This window comes from Ischnura elegans, chromosome 6 (assembly GCF_921293095.1).
Source record: "Ischnura elegans chromosome 6, ioIscEleg1.1, whole genome shotgun sequence".
NCBI lineage: Eukaryota > Metazoa > Arthropoda > Insecta > Odonata > Coenagrionidae > Ischnura > Ischnura elegans.
Window position 1 is genome coordinate 17084423 of NC_060251.1, and position 22676 is coordinate 17107098.

The following is a 22676-nucleotide window of genomic DNA, read 5'->3' on the forward strand; positions in this document are numbered from 1 at the left end:
AACTAACCTGCTGTTTGAGGTCACGTTGGAGTGGCGATGTGTGTTTGGAAGGGTCTCGGTGGATTTGGGTCTGCCCTCGGTGTAGAGGACTGCCATTATAGGGGATTTACCGCATATGTTCTGGTTCTGAAATGAAAACATCATTCAAAGATGAGTGTGTTGAGAAATGGTTAGCATAAAAATAACATTCCCTTTAAATAAATTGGGCATTATTCATTTTCTTTTGTGAAGTGATACTTTTTGGACACATTTTAACAGAACTGCAATGATACAATTGTCAGTATCATTGAGGAAGTTATGGAGATAAAAAATTTATTGCTGGTATTCATTTTATGGTAGCATGAACATGAAAGAACTCAACAGCAATGAAGTGCAGAATAAGTCTCTTATCTATGTGATAGATACAAAATTGTATCTCTCGCATAGATGGAACTGAAACGTATGATGTATTGGTTGGTGAAGATGCGGAGATAACTCATGATTCCTTGACAGGCAGTTAAAACTAGAAGTGAGATAGGGGTCGAAATGACTCCTTTCATTTTGGAATTGGATGTTATTATTTTTTGTATAATTCTAACTCAGACTAACATACAAAGAAGCACTGTCGGTGTCATATAAAAGTATTAGACACTTTGCTGGAAGCTAGGACATGCTATTGAGTCCGAAAAGTTTTTGGCATGGTAAAGTAAACCAGGACTAGAGCTTTAATCACGTAAGTTATGATGTTTCTTCTCAAGTAAAAATTTTTCCCTTGAAACAGAGCTGATTCTGGGCTGAAACTCCACTGAATGTGTGGAAACTGCCTTGAAACAACCTTGTGATTGCACTGCACTGCCTTGTCCTCAACAAGAAAAAGGGCACTCAACTGAAACTCTGATGCCATTCTCCCTTGCAAGTCCATTGCATTTGAACTGCTTCTCCCTTGCTGCATGTGTGCTCCACTGATACTGAACTGGACAATAGCCTCAGGCCAGGCCGAATTTATGGCTCCACTGCATCTCTCTTGCCGAATGTCTTTACTGCCCTGCCACAGAGCTGCTGCAGCATTTGGGTATCCCCTCTCCCTCAGAATTTGAACTGCTTCTGCCTTGCTGCACATGAGCTCTACTGACACTGAACTGGACGGTAGGCTCATAGGCCAGGCCAACTTAATAACTCCACTGATTCTCTCTTGCCGAATGCCTTTACTGCCCTGCCACAGAGCTGCTGCAGCATTTGGGTATCCCCTCTCCCTCATGAATTTGGACTGCTACTCCCTTGCTGCAAGTGTGCTTCCCTTCGTAAGTTTTACCAACCCATCTACCACACATATAAGCGACCCCTGTTTACAGCGGCAATGTATTTTTTAAATTTAGCTTTTGGCAACACGTATATCTTTTCCCGCGCGTAAAGCTGTCGGATGCCGTTATTTCTCTCAAGTTGCTAGGAGCGAAAGACGAGTGGTGAGCGTGGGTTTTGGCATGAAAAGATTGATGACAAATATTTTCCTGGTACTTCGACGGTTGTTAACGGCAAGAATTAATCGAAATTAAGGTGAAGGGGAGAACGAGGTCGGTGGTGGTGACTGCAGTCAAAATTGGAGGTAAGCGTTTTAACTTCTCTGATGGCATGCTTATTCCTTCCATGTTTAGCCATGAGAACGTTGACATTGAATTCGTGTTTTAATCCAGGCAGGTTTAAGGATTTCGAGCTCCTTTTTCGGGGTTCATGCCGCCAATAACGAATTCTTCTTTCAACGCCTAGGCGACTGCCATCCACTTTTCCTGCCTCATGGATACCCCGGACGAGGAGGAGAATACACCGACCGGTCATCAATGCCGCTGACCGTGGATGCCGCACCTTCCGTTTGTCATCCTGCGGAGTCCCTAACGGACTCTATGAGCTCGAGCGGGCTTTCGAAGAAATAAGGAATGCGGGTGGGTATCGCTATAGTGCAATGTAAATTTACTGCTTATACTTATTAGTTACGGCTGATAGATTTGGAAGCTTGCGTGGTTTTCGTTTGGAGTTCACACGTAGCCTAAGTAACGAGTCATCGCTAATTCGTTTTTCAATTGAACCATGATGCAAAGTGCATGCTTCCTCAGTGATAATTTAAGTTTTGCTTTCTATATTTTGAATGCTTCACATTAATGCACCATGTAACTAATAAGCCAAGAGTTTTTTTAATGTGCAATTTTGCTAATTTGATTTTGGTTTAAGTCGTTTGTGACTCTCATCAGCCATGCTTCTTTTCTATTGCAGGAGCATCTAACTTCCGGGGCCTCTTTCAATTAGCAAATTTTTGTATGTGCTTTTAACAGTTATTAATTTATTGATGTATTTTCAAGTTCTAATAAATTGTTTCTTGAAAAATGTTGAGGTCATTGGAGTAATAACTATTGTTGATCGCAATCACCAGTCCACCTTATATCTTTTATCATGCATGCAAAATTGTGGGAGAAACCTGATATGTGATCATCCACTGTTGGCTGGGTTGTGCAAGTTGTTAATTTACTGTGCTTCATAGGATTTGACAAGGGAATTTTAATGGATTGGGTAGGGGAATTGTATTCAGCCAAATAAGGGAGTTTCAGTCTAGCTAGCCAATGGAGTTGCAGTCTAGCTGGCCAAGGGAGTTTCAGTCTAGTCTGTAGCCAAGGGAGTTTCGGTGTAGCCAGCCAAGGGAGTTTCAGTTTAGTCGGCCAAGGGAGTTTCATTGGAGTAGATGGAGTACTTAATTGCACTGCTACTGCACTGCCATCCCTCTTCCAAACTCCACTGTTTTGTTTCAATTTCAATGCAGTTTCAGCATAGAAGCAAGGCAGTGAGTTTCAAGGTGGTTTCAGCCCAGTTTTAGTCAAGTTTCAAGGGAGAAATTTTTACTTGAGTTTCCTCACAGTATTAATTATTCAATACTGACATATGGTGGTGTACAGTGGGGTAGCCAGGAATTTTGTTCGGGTGGGGGGCTCTAAACCAGGGGGGGAAATTTTTGAAAAAACAGTTACGTACTAAGTACATACATAGAGGGTTTTAAACTAATTTTAACACTTTTCATAATCGAAAAAACTTCATTTGTCAAAGACTGTCTCGCAAATTCATGATTTTTCAATATTTTTTCTTTTATGAAGGAAATTAATTGTGATTTTATATTTTGGGGGGGCGACCCCCTGGATCTCCCCTCTCGCTACACCACTGGTGATGTACTTCAGTTTACTTCCTAAGATAATGAAGTAGTTTAGATAGTTTAACCTGACATAACGTTAGAAATTTACTATGTGGATGTTTTTTTAGTGTGCAGGTTGCATATACTGAAAGAATGCTATCTGATTGCATCCAAAATTAATCCATATGTTTCATGATACACATAAGCTTTGAATTCTTAGTACATATGTAAGTAATCATAATGAAATGAAGTGAATGGTAGAGCCATGGCAACAGATGATTGTTCTGTGAGTTGAAATATGTTGTACGCATTAATTGATTATGGAAGTCTTTCATTTCAGCATGCCAAATTTCCAATATATCATGCCTGAATTGGTTGAACTGAATCCTAATGAAAACTGCAGATTATCAGCATATTTAATACAATCAATTAAATATTTTTAGTAAGGTTCTGGATGAGTGGAAATAACCAATTACCATAGGAAGAGCCAGCCTGGAGTAGCTGGCTCATTGTGCTCGTGTATCCTCCCTATGGCACTAGGCCATACTGCACCAAATGGTTCTTGTACATAGAGTAAATAGAGTAGGTTGAATTCAACTCCATGGAAGGGCTGCCTTTTTCTCCGTAGATAAGCATACAACCATGACAGTGCCTGCAATGGACAAATGTGACTGAATTCACTGTGGCTAATTTTCTTATGATCCCAGCCCTATTCCTTGATTCAATGTAAAATTTCAGATGAGTTCACTGAATAAAAATATGCCTGGCTGCTAACAATCAATAAGATTCATTCAAATAGGAGAATGGGAAATCGCCTTTTAAAATTTTTTGTCCGATGTCAGCCGTAAATTATGAGAGATATACATATTGCCAAACGGATTGGTATAGGAATCGCAATTTTGTAATTTTTTATTTAGCCCATTTTCTATCTATTTTTTAATGTGTAGTTTCCTAATGCCCCGAAGAGAGGTAGTTTGTAAATGTAGATATAAATTCGCCTATCTCAATGGAATGCATTTCCATATCATTCCGTTTTTCAATGTGTTTCTGCTTCTATAGCTGTTTGTGAAAGCCTAAACCCTTTCCAAGAGAAATTGCTTGCAATAGCTGAAAATGCCAATTTACAATTAATTAATTGACTGAAAACTTCTTAGAATGTAATGATCTATTGATATGAATGAATGACCGGTAATCTGCCACGACTAACGTTTAGAGGAACAATATTCCAAGTCCTGACCTCTTCATGTGCAAATTCCGAGTGAAGGATGCTGTTTTGAGGGAAAATATGTAAAGTCAGGCCTTCCCGACGTCAAATTTCTGATGGAAAGCAGATTGAGTAGGTACACAAAATTGTTTTAAAAAATTGCAATTTTACGTTACTTCTTTGATATACAATGTAATAGGTAAATGGGGGGGGGGGGCACGGGGGCACGTGCCCCCCCCCAGACCCTAAAAAATATACTAGATTTTTAATAATTTTGTTTTGTATGACGAGGTATCCTTGTGCCCCCCCTGGACAAAATCCTGGATACCGCCTTGCTTGTGCCCCTCCCAGAAAGAAATCCTGGATCAGCCCCTGCTCCCTGTGTTATTCATTGTGTCGAACGACCTCTGTTAACTCTAAAAGCAACATACCTATTTAGATTTCTATTCCGTGGGGTAGGCCAGCAATTTTCTCCCCAAGTGAATCCATTTTATTGATACTTTATGAGTTCACTTGTAACCGTGACTCATATTGCCCCTCGATTTAATAGGCCTTTTTAGCAGTAAAGGGGATCAAATCAATTGTATTGCGGGTCTCGCGCCGTACAGGATACGCGTAAATATGTAGTGCGGGTCTCGCGACTTGAAGGATTACTTTTTTTCCGTATCATCCGATCATAGTATAAGCTTCTAGCAATAGTGAAGCTGTGGCATTTCAAGTTTAATAATGTAGCACCGTGCCTTCGCTATGCTGCAAGATAGAATATATTCTTCAATATAATCTTGCGGCCAAATAATAAATGTGCGTTACTCGGGAATATACGGATGGTGAAGGAAATGAATAAGTCCACAGTACTTGCATAACCTGTATCGGGTAAATAAACTTCTGTGGAACATTCAAATCAGTGCATCTTTTATCATGTTTCCTGTCACCAAGTTTCATTAAGTATCGCCTAACAGCCATGATGTTGATCAATGATACAACGTGTGCGGGATAATAGGGTAATTTCCTTCCTCAAAGAAAATAAAAGGCATTGATTGCGGTTCGTTACCCACCATTAGTGTATTCATGATAAAAAATTATTTGGTTTTTAGAAATCCCAGTTTAGACGAATGTTAACGGTCAATTTAACCTCATTTGAAAAAGGCCAGATTGGCGCCCAATCGATGCCACTCCATGTGGCGTCACGGGGACCAAGTTTCTATACGAGTAGATAGGAGTTTTACATCGACTAAGATTACCAATGCATGCATGAGGCACAGAGCTCAGGGAAACATCTCTTAATAATCACCTATTAAAACTGCCTATGGTCGGAACGTTTCCTTCGTTTGATAAGGTATTAATAATCCTTATTTAAGCCATAAGAGCTACTTGCTAGCCGGTTACTCTGCTACCTGCTAGCAGCTTGCATCGCAACGGCGCTCAAAGCCTCGCCCCTAGGTCACCTTCCTCGGCGGCAGCGGGAACCAGAATGACGTCACACGGGCTTTCTCCAGCATTCCTACTTAGCCGTCGCGTTTTCGCGTGCTTGAAATTTTTCACTTTTCATTTAACCTCGAAAAATAGATATCGTCATTAACAATCTAAGAGCGTGAAATGCGTACTCCAGGAGTAATAATCTTTCGATTTAGCAAAAAAAAAACAACAGGAAACCAACCTATTCGAAGCTAGTCAAGATTCATCCGAATTAGGCGGATACGTTTCAAATATGAAAATACGCAAAATAGGAGTGCAAGGAGACATTTGAGGAATTAAAACTGTCTGCGGATTAACTGCTCGGATCTTGTACAATTTGCTATCTTTTTTATTATCCGAATTATATTCATGAAAACACGAAGAAATTTCTCATTTCTCCTCGCAAAAAAATTATGCCTGGAGAGTGGAGTGCAAACAATGATTTCCTGTTCTACGAATACGCTTGATAAAGTTTTTGGAATAAAAATAAATTGTTCCGAAAGAATTTTGGATGAACTGCTCACCCGAATTAACCAAGATTGCATTGGAGTCATTAAAATTATGCTCGGGAATTGTGGGAAAAATTGTTACAAAACTCTGTGGTACACGATAAATAACTCACTCTGAGGCTGCATTACGTTTACCAGTCCTTTACGTCGTTTTGAATGCTCGAATCAACGATCAACAGACTTCTGTAGCATTTAAATCATTCGAAACACCCACTAAATCGTGAAGGTGCTGTTTCAAACATAAAGAATTTTTTTTTCAATCTTAAGGTTTACGATTCACGTTGAAATTATAAATCTGGATAAATTAATATATTTGAAAAGAATAAGCTCTTATAAAAATTTTTTTTTTTAAACCAGCCTTTATATTTAGATTACAGGGGATGAGCAACGTTTATATATGACACAAAGCAAAAAAACTCAGTTACCCCGAAAAACCAAAAGTGACGTATTAAAAAAGTCACTATATTTATTAAATTTTCAGTGAATGGTAAGCCCCCTATGTTTCAAAATGCCACCCCTATGCTTTTAAATGCCTACCCCTATGTTAAAAATGCCACCCCACTATGTTAAAAATGCCACCCCGTACGTTTTATGTAACGGTAAAACAATATTCAAACATTTACAAAACCTTACAATTGTTAATAAATATATAAAGATCATAATTAGCTGTTGTACAGATTTCACAAATTAAATGTATACACGAAAATCAACCATTTGGAACTTCTTAGATCAAAAACATGTTTTGGGGGGCTATATGTTGACTGGGGGGTGGTTGGAGAGAAAAAGTTATATTTTCATGTATTGTCATCGGAAATGAAGAAGTGTGCAAAATTTCAGCGTTTTTGCTTCACAGGAAGTGAGTCAAATTTGAGTTACAAGATTTGTACCAGACAAACAGACAAACAAACAGACAGGTTGGTGAGTTGATATAAAGGCTGGAAAAATGCATTAAATTGTTAAGGAGGAACCATCATTTCAAACATGCTCGAAAACCTCCCCTTATTTTGACATATGTTGTTGCTCATTATTTTTTCTATCGAATAGTGAAAAAATATTATTATGTCACCGACCTTTTAAGAAAGATTTATGGATTTGAAAATGACGGATTTCCACCTTGAAATACATTGTCTTTATGGGAGAATGATGACCTTCCCTTGTAAAACATTTTTTATCTCAAATTTGGCCCGAAATATGTCGTTGAAAAATTAGCACAGCATAGAATAGACATCGATGCTTAATATATCTATTTTTTTAGAAGGGGTTACCGATATGTTAGCGCCAGTATTTAAGTTTAAAGAACATACTTCCGGTTTTCTGCAGAGCGAGCAGCCATTATGCGGCGGAGGTAGTGGCAACGTTGCAAATATACGGAGGTTAAATATGAAGAGCGATATTGCACCTGTCGACCGCTGCATAATTCCAGTGAATTGGATTTTTCGGAGTCATTTTTATACGTAATCATTAAACGAATATTCAGTTCATCTCGAAACGTGCTATACACCGAAGTATGAAATTTATCAGTGCTGGTTGTTAAAGTAATTCCTATATGCGACTACATTTTATTAAACATGCGAATAATCATGACCGGAATTCAATACATCCCTTGAAATTGTCGGCGTATCGCTTCAAAAGCGAAAATGATAGAATATAATGAGACTTGCGATAGTTTATCTGTTCTTCTGAATACTACTTCAAATTTTTTTACGTTTATTTCGAAAAATATGCATCGTTTTCAACATGTAGAAAATACTAATTTAAATAGAAGTTCTAAGCGTAAAGTAGAAAATCTAGCGCATTATGTATTTAATCATCAGTTTAATTGATATTAAATGTCTAGAATAAGGTGTACAGGTAAATGAATGTACCACGAGACAAGCATATTGTTGTTGGGTACCGACTATGTAGTATTTGGACATACAACTTCGCGAACGTACTAATTAATCGAATATTCACCCTTGTAGTTCTTCGAAAGTATAAAATAAAATAGACAAGAGTACTTCCTTTTTCACTGACCAAACAATTTACTTTGATACGTTTTCCAAAGGTCCAATTAGCATAATTTGAAAAAACAACAGTAAATACATTTACCTATTCATGAAGTCATTGCAGGAGGATAAAAATTAGGATGCATTCCTGAACAATCGATGGCAGCTGACATAAGTGAGTCCGTAGAAGTTGCAATGCCAGCCTTCCAAATTTACTGAAACTTCGGCACTAGGAACAAGTATTATTTAATTATCCTGATACTAATGATTCGAATTACATTTGGGTTATAACTGACACATTAGTTTCTAATTTTCACTAATCAACTCCTTAGTATATTAGTATTAATTATTAATAGTATGGATGAGGCTATTGAATGGAAAATCTACAAAGAAATAAACATTAAAGAGCTTTGTGTCAGTCATTCGACAGGGACTTTAATCTTCATAAATCAAGACATAAACATTGATTATTTAAACAATGATGGACACTTTATGTTGGGAAATATTGCAAAAATTTCTTAATAAATTAAAAATGCACGTAAACGCTTCGGTATCCTTCAACAGATGCACTCGTTGAAATCGCTTCGATGGAATTGATGGATTCACTTTTGGCCACATTTCGTTTCCTCAAATAATCCAAGCTCTTACCTTTACCTTCAGACACAAATTTGCCTTTAAATCGGCATAATGACGCCATCACTTCAGCCCAAAGGTATATTTAATAACTTAAGGCTAAGTAAAAGGGATAATAAAACGAGTAATATTGTCACAATGCAACGTAACTCAGCGAGGTAACGTAAACAAACAAAGGTGCTCAACCGCTGTGAAACTACGATATGTTGGCAGCGTTGTCAAGTTGGTGGTCAGCAATTATAAATAAACCATTTTTCCAAATTAGGTTGAAATTAACAGAGCAAAAGGTCTCATTAGTTAAGTTCATTTTATTCATCACAAATGATGTAGTTATAAAGCTTTACTGTATTTCCAGAGAAAGTACTTAAATTCTTCCGATACCTAAGAGTCAATATAACAGCCATTCTTCATATCACTAGATTATTCCATTTTAAGTAAAATTCATGCATTGTACAGCTATTTTGATTGATTTAGCATTACTTTTAATTTTTATGAATGACTAATTGAGCAATTTTAACTCGTTGTTATCGAGTTTATCTAACTAATGAAAGCAGTATTTCGAAGCGCAGGTTCCTCCTTAAAGAGAATGTTTTGAACGCATGTTTAGCCCTGGTTGCCACAATAACTTTTATTGTTGGAATATGGAAATCATTCAATAGTTAATTCAGCATGTAATATCACGGATTCCTAAATAATTCTTACATGTATGTATGACTAAACATTGTTAACTCTGCATGAATGGCATACGGGAATTTAATACAATTACAATGTGTTATTTTTTAACCCTCTTTGAACCTTAGAGTCATTTAATAATGATGACATTTTTCTTCTATTTTTTCACAGACTGCTGCAGTTCCCCACGGGAGGAGGGCATTGAGGACGAGTGACTGGAGGGGTCCCTAAGACACCATCAAATTGAGATGAAGAATACTAGGGGGCCGCGTCTCCAAACACCTGCCCTCCTCACCAACTACAGGTGGGCACAAATGCCTCTCATCAAAGAGGAGGGCAACGAGGTTGAGGAGGGTAACGTTCTTAGCGAATACACCAACGAAGAGGTTTCTCATGCTTTTTCGCAGGTTGCTGTGATCGCCAATGTGAGGAGGAGGAGGAAGATGAGTATGAACTGGAGGGGCCTTTAAGAGCACATATAATCCGGTGGAAGGGGGTCTCGCTTGCGAATACCTGTTCTCCTAGATCCTCATATTTTCCCATGTCACCCATTGAAGAGGAAAGCGAGGATGAGGGGGGCAGGTTGCATGGAGATGAAGTTGAAGACCCTTACGGTGCCAGATGGATGAGAGCCATAGGTGTTATGTCTGATGAGCCATATCAGCCAGCAATTCTTGGCTGATTTTTCTTAAGGTAATAGCTTGTTTCTATTGACCTAAAGCCTTACTTAAAATGCTTGCATGGAAAGTCTTTAAATTCTGCAGTTTTCACGAAACTAAATTTCATGTTATTCCTAAACCTAATTTGAATCTTAGAAACCTTTGATAGTAATGATTTTTGGCGCGACCGTAGTTTGACCCCGTGGTCGGCGTACGATAAACTTTTTGAAAAATGTGTAAAATTACTGCAAAAATAAAATTTAAACACATAATTTTATTTGTACTTACAACATATAATTAACAAGAAATAATTAATAAGAAATTTATAATTTCAAATAAAAAACAATTTGACTACGATTTTGGACGATGAAACCTTCTTTCATACACCAATATAACACATACTTCTGACCGTATACAGGCAACAATGCGAAATATACGCTAGAATATTTCACTTCTTTCAAAAAACATTCATCCAAATTCTTCTTATAATCCACAGATTCCATCGAAATCATGCTCGAACGTTTTATAAATGGGTAAATTCGATAATAAATCCGGGATTTGTTAAAAAAAATGAAGTAACCATAACGCGCGGCGCAAATTGGCGAATAGGGGGTTCAAACTCCGGTTCACCCTGATATTACTCCTTTTTTATTTTTGCACAGGCTGCTGCTGTCCCCAACGCAGGGAGGAGGAAGAGGAGGAGAGAATGGAGGGGTCCCTAAGAAAACACGAGACACTTCGGATGAAGAAGACCAAGCGGCCTCGTCTGAAAAAATCTACCTGATTAGCGAAATGTACTAACGAAGAGGTTTCTCTTTGTTTGGCACAGGTTGCTACAATCGCCAATGTGAGGAGGAGGAGGAAGAAGAGGTTGGAATGGAGGGGTCTTTGAGATCGCATCTCATGCGGTGGGAAAAGACCAGGGGGCATAGAATGAGAAAAGCTGCTCTCCGCCTATACCCTCGCATGCCAACCATTCCAGAGGAAGCGGTGGATGAATTGGGCAGATTGTACGAGGGTGAAGACCCCAATGGTGCTAGATGGTTGAGGGCCACAGGGAGGTCGTATGAGACAGACCAGCCAGAAATTCCTGTAGGGAGGGCATATGAGCCTAATGAACCAGCCATTCCGAGATGGATCTTCTCAAGGTAATTGGTCATTTCCACTGATCTAGATTTTCTAATATGGATTTTCCAATTAGGGATACAGTTCTTCGGCATTTGGTTCGACGAATTCATCAGTTTGGAACCAGGATGGGAAGTTAAGAAAAGAGAACTGGTGCAGTAATAATTTGCAGAAATTCCATTTGAAAGCTTTTCTAGAGCACAATATGTCGTGATTTACGTTCTTGTAGTTTCGGAGCCACTCCGATGTCCCAGCTCCCATAGCAGAGTGCGAACACCGCCCGCCGCGTTGGTCTCCTTGATATCCGTTGCGCTGCAGTTGATATATGCTGCGCTGGTCACCATTATGCCCTTCACGCCGGGGTGGTATGGCCAGGTCGGCTGGTCGGCAATAGGCGAGGGCCCTGAACTTAATAGGAGGCTCCCACAACGCTTGCGTCTATCATAAAGCGGGCATGAAAAATGTATATAAAAAAACTCATATTACTTGAACCAAAGTTTTTTTGCAATTACAAAATTATACGTTGTCATTAGCTCCTTATTTACAAAATGCAGAGTGAAAAAAAATAAATATAATTAAGGCATCAGATGATAAAACAGACCCACGTGATATGATGGACAATTAGGATACGATGCTTTTCGAAAGGGTTATTCGAAAAGGTTAATTAAGAGTTTTTTTAGATTTCAGCCCAATTTCAAGAAACAAATTAACCAAATAAATTACAGAATCATAATAGATTCAATTTTATAATATGTAAAATTATCACTTTTCATAGTGTTTTTATTACGAAATTGCTGTTTTTATTAACTTCAATCCACTTTTTGAGAGCCAGAATAGCGTCAAAATCCATTTCTGGGCATGCAATTACCTATACTTTTCCAGGGGAGGACCTCCAATCACCGCAGACTGCCCCTGCCTCCACGCTTTTCTCCCTTACGCCTTTGGTCGTGTTTGACGACGAATGCGAACTCCTGTCCTTCGGACTCCGAGGCTCGCTTGTTGCCTTCCATCAGCACACACTGCCTCACCAGCTCGGATTTGATGGCTTCGGTCACAGTGCGCCATTTGAAACTCCCTGTAGGTACTCCGGTGTTAATGCCCCGAAACAAAAGTTCCGTCATCGATCTTTTTCCCGATGACATTTAACATCGCATCGATCGCGCTAAATTTTTGGACATAATCGTCTATGCTTGAACACGGCCTTAGATTGATTTGAATCAGCTGGTATTTTGAGTAACAAGACGATTAACACCTCAATCCTCGAATGTTGTCTTCAGCTTTTCCCGCATCGTCTTAACCGTCTTGCACTCCACGACCTTAGTCTTCAGTTCTTGACGAAGTAATACATATATCTTCGATCTCGTTTTAGCTTGCTTACTCTGCTGTTTAGGCACCTCCGCTGTTACTTCATTCAACACATAGTTTATTTACTTATTTCCACGGCTGAAAATAGTTCCAAAGGTCTTCATGAAGCAAGAAATCTCCGCGCCCATTGCTCATATTTCGAGATTGGAGTATCTTCGTAACTTATCGAGTCGTAGATTACCTCCGTAATTTACGCTGCTTGCTCCGCTAGGATCGCCGGATGCCATTCATTTTAAAGTCCCTATCAAATCACCGTTTGCGAAACAGGCCAATCAATGATTTCTATTGAATCAAGTTTCTTAGACGAGTCTGGGCCGATACCTCGTTGAGATTTTAGTTTTTTGTGGATTTGGAACAGTTACATTATTTCGGAAATGGAACTCAACTTTTTTCTATTTCAGATAACAACATTGCAATTGTTGGTTGCCAAAACGTGTTGTTTCTATTTATTTTTTAAGAAATAAAAAAAACGTTATTTTTCCGTGAAAAGATTACAACACAACACAATTAATAGTACATATATTCAAATTGATTATTTCAGGAGTTAATTTATGGAAAAGTTGAACATTTATGACTGAATAATTATGTACTTAATTATATAATAAAAACTTTGTCTTTTCCGCACATTCAGGCGAGGGGCTGGAGGGAGTAGATGCAGTGGGTAAGAATATTTCATTCGTTAGGAATGTGTTTCTGTTTCGCCGTAAGTAACGCATTCCCTTGCTTGAAGAGCATCTTTCTACTCATCCTATCACCTGTATTCTTTCCCCTCTCTCGCTCATTGAATACAACCTTGCACTAGGGCACTGCACATGGCTATACTGCATGCTCTTTCTGGTTGCTCTCAACGCAAGGGAAGAAAAATTCTTGAGGGACCCATTACGATGGGTATTTCATCAGGACCCCTTACACAAGAAAGGCAAGAAAAAGGGAGATTGGATGAAAGACTAACGATACAAAAAGTGCAGCATTTCCAGTATGTTACACGAGTCAGGATGGGAATCTTTACAGGAGCATAGATCGAAGCATAGGCTTAACTTACTTAGGAAATTCGAAGAAGGTATTTTCTCAGATGACGTGAATCATATCCTTCGTTTACCATCGTACTACAGTAGACGTGATCATGAGAAAAAATAAAAGAAATAGGCTGCAAAACAGAGAGATTTGAAACGTCATTCTTCCCTCGTAATATTAAGGATAGCAACATTGTCTCAATTGATAGGATTAATGGCGTCGCTCGCTAGGATCACTCATTGCATGTTTTTTCATAGTTCTAACCTTGCATGTATTTGCTGTAGGAATTGCTAACCATAAGAATTTTTTTTTACGAATAAGCATGTATATTTTTCTAGTGTGCGTAATATTTCTATGACCATGCGGTGTGCATGTGGCGGTCCTCTTGCATGCTGCATGTTGGTGATTTTTCACCCCCTGCCAAACACCCTAGAGGTGGCTCGTAGGGTATTATGTAGATACGTGATGAAAAGGCGGAGTGGCGAAACATAGGGCCGGAGTTTAGTTAGGGAGGCCAAGTTCAGTGTGCCGCTCCCCTCCCCTGAGGCCCTCTCATCCCCCCCCCCAAATCGCTAAAATATAATACATCCATAAGTTATTTTTTAGATGCAATGTTTGAAATTACACATTGTATACTTGCTATTAAGAATTTTTATTGCTCCTGTTGTTTAATAATTTATAAATTTATAATTAGTGTCAAATAATATAATTAGAAAATCAAATAACTTTTTAAAATAAAGTTTACAAATTTTGCTGTCCCCTTTAATATGCCACCCGGGGCGCGTGCCCCCTCTACCCCACCCTAGTTCCGTGCCTGGAGAAAGAGATTTTGCTAGCTAAAAAAAAATCAATCATGTCAACTTACTAAAAATATACAACAGCAATTGATCCAATCATGCTCTTGTGAAATGCGTTATTGTAGTTAGATTTCATAATAACCCAGTAAAAATCATTGACAGCATTTAAAATTTTTTCTCAAAAAATGATTTATAAGAGCAGATTATGAAAACCAGAATGAGGAACTGTCACAACAACCCAATGTCAGGAACCAAACAGATCAGAATGAAGGGAAAAGTGAAACTCACCCATCCTTTCTCAAAATAAATACTCCTTTATATCAATAGGTTAAACCTTTGGCAGTCCATGATGCCCACTGATATTCTCTTTTGGGTGTACCCGTATCACGGTTGGATGACTGGTAATCAGTTTAATCTCCAGCCAGTGACGCAGCCAGGAATTTCGTTCGGGGGGAGGGGGGTCCAAAATCAGGGGGGAAATTTTTTGAAAAACAGGGTACTAAGTAATGGGTTTTAAACTAATTTTAACACTTTTCATAAATACAAAAACTTTATTTGTTAAAGAAATATTATACAAATACATGATTTTTTAATATTTTGTTATCTTTTATGTAGGAAAATAATTGTGTTTTTATATTTTGGGGGGGTCCGGGACCCTCAGACCTCCCCCTTCCCACGCCTCTGTCTCCAGCAGCAGATACATACAAATGGGTGGCCAAGAATCCGACCGTGTTGCTTGTAAACCCAAAAGACTGCTGGAATCCTTTCGTATTTCGTCGAAAAACTTTTCCTTTAAGGTATCTCATCCATTAATACTCAATAGCTTAACTGGAGTGGATGAATACTTGTAACAATAATTTTTTCAGCTTTATGTTTTAACTCTATGTCATTTTCATGTGACTAAGCTGATTTTAATTCTGAGCAAGCATTTAGTTTCACTCACACCTCAAAGATTTATATGATGGTATCACTGTGTTACATTTTATTGATACGTATTTCAATTGCATAATGATCTTCAAGTAAGATCCTGACACAATATCACTTGAATCATAGTCGTCGTGAACAATGACAAGTGCACCTGGATCTCGACAGATGATATTGTGAAACCTGCTTTGAACACACGGCCATGGAGGCAGAAAGCCTGATTTTAATGCTTTTCTTTTTCTCCTTAGGTCTCTATTATGTCCAATGAAATTTGTAGAGATGTGTACGAGGAATGCATTCTACATTACTGCAAACATGTTCTCTACTGTGTATTGCTAGGGAAGGATGGATTCTTGTGCTGGGGATTCTGGTGGGCTTCTTCTCTGCCTTTCTGGACAAGGCGGTGTTGGATCAAATCGGAGATGGACCATTTTTGGCATTACAAGCTTTGGTGAAGGATGTAGTAAATGCAGCAAGTATGGAATTTACACCAAAGTGTCCAACTGTGTGAGCTGGATGCAGAGGGTTTGTGAATGGCTTCTATGGGAGTGGGAGACAGTGACAGTACTGAGTGAAGAAATACGAGAATTAATGTATGATCATAATACATGAACATTCTCATTCATTATGGCAAAAATGGACTGAAATCAACTGAAATGGAGAGAAAAAGGCTTTGTTTATAAAACAGATTAATCATGAACAATTTTTCTTCATTTCTTTTCCACTCTGAATATCACTCGTAGGTTTCAGTTAAATATTTAATCATGGTACCTATTCTTAAGCATCACTCTGAAATAGAAAGTCTTCACCTTTGAGCGCTTTGTGCCTTGTGCCTGACATTTTATTTATCAATGTGAATCGATGAACCTAAGGTAATTGGAGGTATTACTTCATTCGTTGGGTTAGCTATAGTAAACTATCGAATCGATGAACGAGGATATTCACGTCTTCTCAGTAATCTGCATACCTTTTCGACGAGGGAAGCAGGAATACTGATCTTTGCACAATGGGTAGAGCAATATCTTATGCAAACATTCACAAGAATATTAATCATAAATTAATCATTCCGATTAAGTAGAGGTATTTCCTTAGTTTCGTCACTTTGAAATACCCGGGCTCGCATTCTGGTCAGGAAAAAGATTTATTTCTTTGTTGGATTATTGCAATTAACTGCTGAAGGAAGAACCAAATGCACTTACAACACGACACACGGCACATAACAGGGTGTGACATCTAGTGAGCAATTGCTTGTGGTAGACTTGTTGAAGGTGTTTGTGACCGTACCTAATTTCAAGTCGGCCCACCAGACACTCGTAGTTCCTGTGTTCATGGTCAGGCATCGCTTGAAGAATGTTCAAAGCGTCTCCTCGCAGCGCCACAATCAAGCCCGTAGCTCTGTCTTCCTTCGTCCACCCGTTGGCGTTGGCCGCGGCTTCAAACTGTTTGAAGTAAGTAGACCAAGGAATCTTGCCGTCGTTTGTAGGTGGTTTTACACGCACGGCCTTGATACTAGTAGTCCAGGAAATGAAGCTCATAAAAGTGAAAAACCTTGCAATTTTTTCAAACTGAATCGATTTGCACCAAAATTTGGGATTAGACTAATTATACCCCCTCATTCAAAATCTATATTATGCCGAAGGGCGCTTTTTATTTTTTAGGGGTGAAAACTACCCCTCAAAGCTGGAACTTAAAAAATTATATTTTAAAGGTAATTACGTGTAAAATTTAGTTTAAATTATATGTATAATTATTTTTTTATGTTTGGAAAATAATTTTAAGGTGTTTCAACCCATAATAATCAACCCTTATTGGGGGTTAATGTAAAAAAGAATTTTCAAACTGAATCGATTTGCATAAAAATTTGTGTTTATACTAATCATACCTCCTTTAAAAATGTTTTTCAAACCAAATCGATTTGCATAAATACTTGGGATTAGACTAATCATACCCCCTTCTTCAAAATCTATATTATGCCGAAGGGCGCCTTTTATTTTTTAGGGGTGAAAACTACCCCTAAAAGCTGGAACTTAAAAAATTATTTTTTAAAGCTAAATACGGGTAAAATTTAGTTTAAATTATTTGTATAATTATTTTTTTGTTTGGAAAATAATTTTAAGGCATTTCTACCCATAAAAATCAACCCTTATTGGGGGTTAATGTAAAAAAAATTATTTACCCTAAAAATAAAAATTATTTATCACATTGTATCTTCTTATTCACTTTCTTACTCCTTTTATTATGTATTCACTTTTTTCTCTCATGATTTTAATCACAGCACAGAAAAGATATAACAATAGGATAAACAGAACAAACTTCGTCATGGTAACATAAACAAATAAATGTACATTTATGTAGACATTACATGAAGCACAATCAAACGGAGACTGTATGGCTTCCAGTCTTCACACCTGTAGCGAGAGCACACCTACTCACATATGTGTATGTATATATACATCTTATGGGTATGTGTTTATTTTGTAGCAAATTTGAGTGTATCGTTAGCTTCTAATGTAAAGTACACAAAGTATATGCTGATTATGAGGAATATTATGCTCTGAATTGTGGATTTCGAATTTTTCGAAAATAAATTTGATTGGTACAACAAACATTGGTATTTAAAAAGTTCATTTAAATTGTATTTTGTAGGGTTTTTACTGATTACAAGTTCATGTGAATTAAATTTTTTTCGAGTCATTAATTTTGAAAGGGGAGGGATTTAAGGGTTTAAATAAGGTGGAGCTCCCTTGGAAATAGAGGTTTTAATTATCAATATCTCACCAAATATTTATTGTATAGAAAATTAAAACACACCAAAATATTTGAAAATAAAGAAGCTACAATTTATTACTCCTGCATTTTTTTCATCTCTCCAGTTTTTTTGGAGTTATTTTGAAAAAAAGAGCATTTTTAACGAAATTGTAGAAAATGACTTTTCACTTTTTCCTCCAATTTTTTCAAAATTTAGAGTTGTAAATTAAAAAAACTTCTAGAATCAATTAACAAAACTTAAATAAAGAGAAATACTCAAGGGCATTGATCAATTTTGTCTAGTGTGGTAATAAGGAGTTGTTTTCACTGATTTTTTCGTACAAAAAAGTAAGGACTGATCTTATTTTTAATCATAACTCGCTCAAATTTCATGATAAAAAATATTTTTTCTCATCATAAGAAAGGTTTTAAAAAACACTTTTAAACAGGTTACATAATTTTTCCTCGAAAATTACATTTTTCCCGCTATTTGGTATTGAACCTTTAAAATTTAGCGTATGACAAACAATACATAACCATCAACAAGTTGTAGCTCGGTCCGATTTGGTCATAAAGGAAATATAAAATAAGATTTTTATTTAATTTTTTACAAGCTACAGTTTTGTAATTCACAATTTCCTAATAAAATTAATACTTTTCAAGTTATTTTCCTATAATCGATTAAATTTTTTCATCAAAAAACTGTTACTTTCAATCGCAAATAACTCGAAAAATATTAATTTTACGCAGAAAATGAAAAGAACATTTTATTCTTAGAATTTATTTTTCTATCGATTCCTGTGGTCAAAATATAATTAAAATTTTCCACCCCCGAGATGGGGTGGAAACCACCCCCAGGGTAAAAGCGCCCGTCGGCATGATATAGATTTTGATTCTTGGTATATTCCCTACTTATTGTGAAAATTTCAAGAAAATCGATTCAGTTTGAAAAAATTGCAAGCCAAAATGCTTCATTTCCTGGACTATAGGTGCTAGTCCTGACAATACTCCAACAGTGCCCGTTTGCGTCAATTCTTGAGCGAGAGTTTTCAGACGATCTTCAAAACGCTTCTCTACGTCGACTTCAACCATTTTTTAAATCCTCTTTTACGTTCCTTAATCTCTCTTGCACGCCTTGTACTTCCGAAGTGACGCATTTTAGTTCTTCCTTCATCTCGTTGACATCTGCTTCCAGCTCATCTTTTACTCCGCTAACGTCATTTTCAAGCTTGTCCTTTAATTCTCTGACGTCGTCTTCCAACCCACATTTTACTTCAGAGATCTTCCCCAGCAATTCGTCTTTGATCGTGCGAATATTACTGGCAATTTCTTTCAAAGTTCTGGAATACTCGGCACGCTCTTCTTTAAATACAGTGAGGAAATGCGTGAATTCATGCGCGCCGACTTCCATCTCGAAGGAGAAATCCTCGGGGTCCACGCCTTCGGCCTGAAGCGCCTCACGAAGTCGCAATTGAAGGACTGCTTTCGTCCCGCTAGTCTCCATGTCACGTTCCGCCAACTCGCGCTTCAAATCCGCACCTTTCAACTCACTTAACTTAGCTGCCTTTGAAGCCATGCTCCTACTTCGATTGAAAATAAGTCGTGCTTCATACAAAAAACAAACACTATAATTTATGTATTTGTCCCCTTCTGACACCAGTTGTTACGTGCGAGGGTTCCAAAAAAACAACTATTCCTATTTCCGGAACACTTAACACATTTATTTCAGTAGAAGTGGTACACATTAACTCTTACTTCGTTCTCAAAACACAATATCTTCAATCCTCTGTTTTGATCTCATCGTCGTTAAAACAAATAATCCGCGTTGTCATGGATGATTCCTCCGCTACAAGATGTTATTAATTTATGATATCAGCTTTTAATATACCAGGAATGGTCGCTGCAGAACATACAGATTTTACTATAATACAGGTGCGGTCTGGCCTGGTCTGCGGGTCAGCGATCGCCGAGGGCCCCGATAACGCTCGCGTCTATAGGGAGGCATGTGTGAGAGGTGTAATTAAAAGAGTCAAGAGTATTTGAACCAAAGTTTTTTTGCTGTTTAAAATACTGCATTTTCATTAGTTGCTTTATTTACAACACATTCCGTGATATAATTCTTTATAAAACTTAAGATAAAGGTTTCAGACTATAAAAGAGAGCTTGATGCTCTTTTGAAAGGGTTATTCGAAAAGTTTATTATTTATAAAGAGTATTTATTTTAGATTTCAGCCCGGTTTCAAGTAAGAAAATGCACTAAATAATAGATGATAGATCCAATATGCATCATTAAATTTTACAAGCTGCGAAGTTTATTTATTTATTTATTTATCACATCCCCCGTAAACAGCACATAACGGCCTTTTACAACGAGGGTTTCCAATATTAACAAAGTACAACACAAACATCCATGCCCTGGATAGGGATCACCTACCCAGGCGGGATTCGAACCCACGACCTACGGTTTGGCAGGCGAGGACTTTACCCCACCGCCACCGAGGCCGGAAGTTCTCTATTTCATCATATTTTTTTCTTAAGAAATAGCTATTTTTCATTAACTATTATTTGGCTTTTAAGTGCCAGAACAGCGTCAAAATCCATTCCCGGGCAGGCAATTTCGTAAAACTTCTCGGGGGAGGAGGGGAGCCCGAAAAGCCTCTTAGTAAGAGCGGCCCCGTCATAAGCTCCGGCCGAGGGCCCCCAATCACCCCAGACCGCCCCTGGACTAATGTATTCAAGTGATGGGAGGAGCATCCTAGAATAGGGTAGTTTTCTTCATCAAAGAAAACGAAAGGCATTGATTGCGATTCGTGACCCACCATTAATGTATTCATAATAAACAAATTATTCGGTTTTAGAAAGTCCAATTTAGACGAATGGCAATTGGCAACAGCCAATTTTAACCGCATTTGAAAAAGGCCAGATTGGCGCCCATGTGATTCCACTCCATGTGACGTCGCAGGGAACTAGTTTCTATACGAGTCGATAGGAGTTTTACATCGTCTGAGATTACCAATGCATGCATGAGACACGAAGCTCAGGGAAACATCTCTTAATAATCACCTATTAAAACTGCTTATGGTCGGAAAGTTTCCTTCGTTTAATAAGGCAATCCTTAATTAAGCCAAGCGCTACCTGGTAGCCAGTGGCGCAGCGAGGGGGGTTTGGGGGATAAAAGCCCCCCAGAGCTCCGAGAAATTTTATAGTTTACTTAATTGGATTGATATTAATAATAAAATAGTGTAAGGATGAATAATAATCCCTCAGATAGCCGTAAAACTCACCATTTTTGAACCATTTATCTTAAAATTACGCAAATTATTACTCTCGCACCTCTTCAAGCGCGCGAGAACGCGACGGGTAAGTATGAATGCCGGGAAAAACTCAGTGTGACGTCGTTCTGGTTCCCTCTTCCACAAGTGAGGCGACCTTGGGGCGAGGCTTTGAGCGCTGTTACGACGCAGGATGCTAGCTGGTAGCAGAGTACCCTGCTAGTAAGTAGCGCTGGCTTAAATAAGGATTATAAATACCCTATCAAACGAAGGAAACTTTCCGATCATAGACAATTTTAATAGGTGATTATTAAGACATTTTTCACTGAGCTCTGTGCCTCATGCATGCATTGGGTAACCTCAGACGATGTAAAACTCCTATCTACTCGCAGATATAGAAACTAGGTCCCTGTGACGTCACGTGGAGTGGCATCGCATGGGCGCCAATCTGGCCTTTTTAACATGAGGATAAAATTGAAAAATCCTCGGGTCCCTCGGCGATTGCTGACCAACGAACATGGCCAGACCACCCCTGGGAACGGAGAGCTGGCTTACAGAGAATTGAAGTGACTGCGAAGGTTTTTCTCCAGGATAAAAATCCGACGATCGACGCGCTAGGACAGGTGGAAGAGTGTTATAGCATTTAAATCACTTTTACACAGCACCGCCTACGAAATAACTGACAATGGAAGAGAAAGCGTATGGAGTAAAATTAAACAACGAACACATGGAGTATTCATATTTGCTCTTTATATGGACCTCCAAACTCCGAAGTTGATATTATTTATCAAGTAGAAAATCAAACATTTAGCTACTTAGAGAGAGAGAGAATAAAAGTTTAATACTAGTAATTATTCGGAGAGATTTTAATCTCTCATCTTTAACTTGGGATACTCACGCTGTAAAACCAAATTCAATTAATGGAGAAATTATCGACATCTTACTCAACGCCCGTGCAAATCACTCACTTGCCCAAGTAAATGACAATGCTACGAGAGGAAATAAAATATGAGACCCTTCGGCACAAAGACCTCCTCAGTTAATAAAACAAATCGATATTATTGACGGTATGAGTGGTAACAGAGTAATTTTACAACGTTAAAAACTGAAGTAGTCAGCTGTAAAACAAAAACAAAATATTGATTTATTTGTTAAATGCGACTTCA

General features: G+C 38.1%; 2 protein-coding genes across 9 annotated transcripts; one reads left to right on the forward strand and one right to left on the reverse strand.

Annotated features, from left to right (window-relative positions):
• The first annotated feature begins 9560 nt into the window (after nucleotides 1-9560).
• LOC124160595 lies at nucleotides 9561-16190 on the forward strand. Of its 8 annotated transcripts, none has more exons than XR_006865205.1 (5): nucleotides 9561-9605; nucleotides 9778-9910; nucleotides 10014-10299; nucleotides 10928-11413; nucleotides 15182-15722. XR_006865205.1 is itself a non-coding variant. In XM_046536479.1 (4 exons), exons 3-4 carry the CDS (start codon nucleotides 11142-11144, stop codon nucleotides 15999-16001), a joined length of 444 nt encoding a protein of 147 aa, XP_046392435.1. In that variant the 5' UTR covers nucleotides 9662-9910; nucleotides 10014-10299; nucleotides 10928-11141; the 3' UTR covers nucleotides 16002-16190. The 8 variants fall into 8 exon arrangements, 1 of the variants encoding a protein (XP_046392435.1); XR_006865206.1 differs by having other exon boundaries at nucleotides 9574-9642; XR_006865207.1 differs by having other exon boundaries at nucleotides 9592-9638.
• Nucleotides 16191-19322: 3132 nt separating this feature from the next.
• LOC124160496 (scaffold attachment factor B2-like) lies at nucleotides 19323-19814 on the reverse strand. Its single transcript, XM_046536354.1, has one exon. The coding sequence runs from the start codon at nucleotides 19812-19814 to the stop codon at nucleotides 19323-19325; it is 492 nt and encodes a 163-aa protein (XP_046392310.1).
• Between the last annotated feature and the right edge of the window lie 2862 nt (nucleotides 19815-22676).

Bases quoted from the DNA above. Each gene is read 5' to 3' on its own strand.
- LOC124160496 (XM_046536354.1), bottom strand. From the start codon at position 19,814: ATGGCTTCAAAGGCAGCTAAGTTAAGTGAGTTGAAAGGTGCGGATTTG.
- LOC124160595 (XM_046536479.1), top strand. From the start codon at position 11,142: ATGGAGGGGTCTTTGAGATCGCATCTCATGCGGTGGGAAAAGACCAGG. The intron at 11,414-15,829 runs GTAATTGGTCAT...GTGTATTGCTAG, and splicing joins CCGAGATGGATCTTCTCAAG to GGAAGGATGGATTCTTGTGC.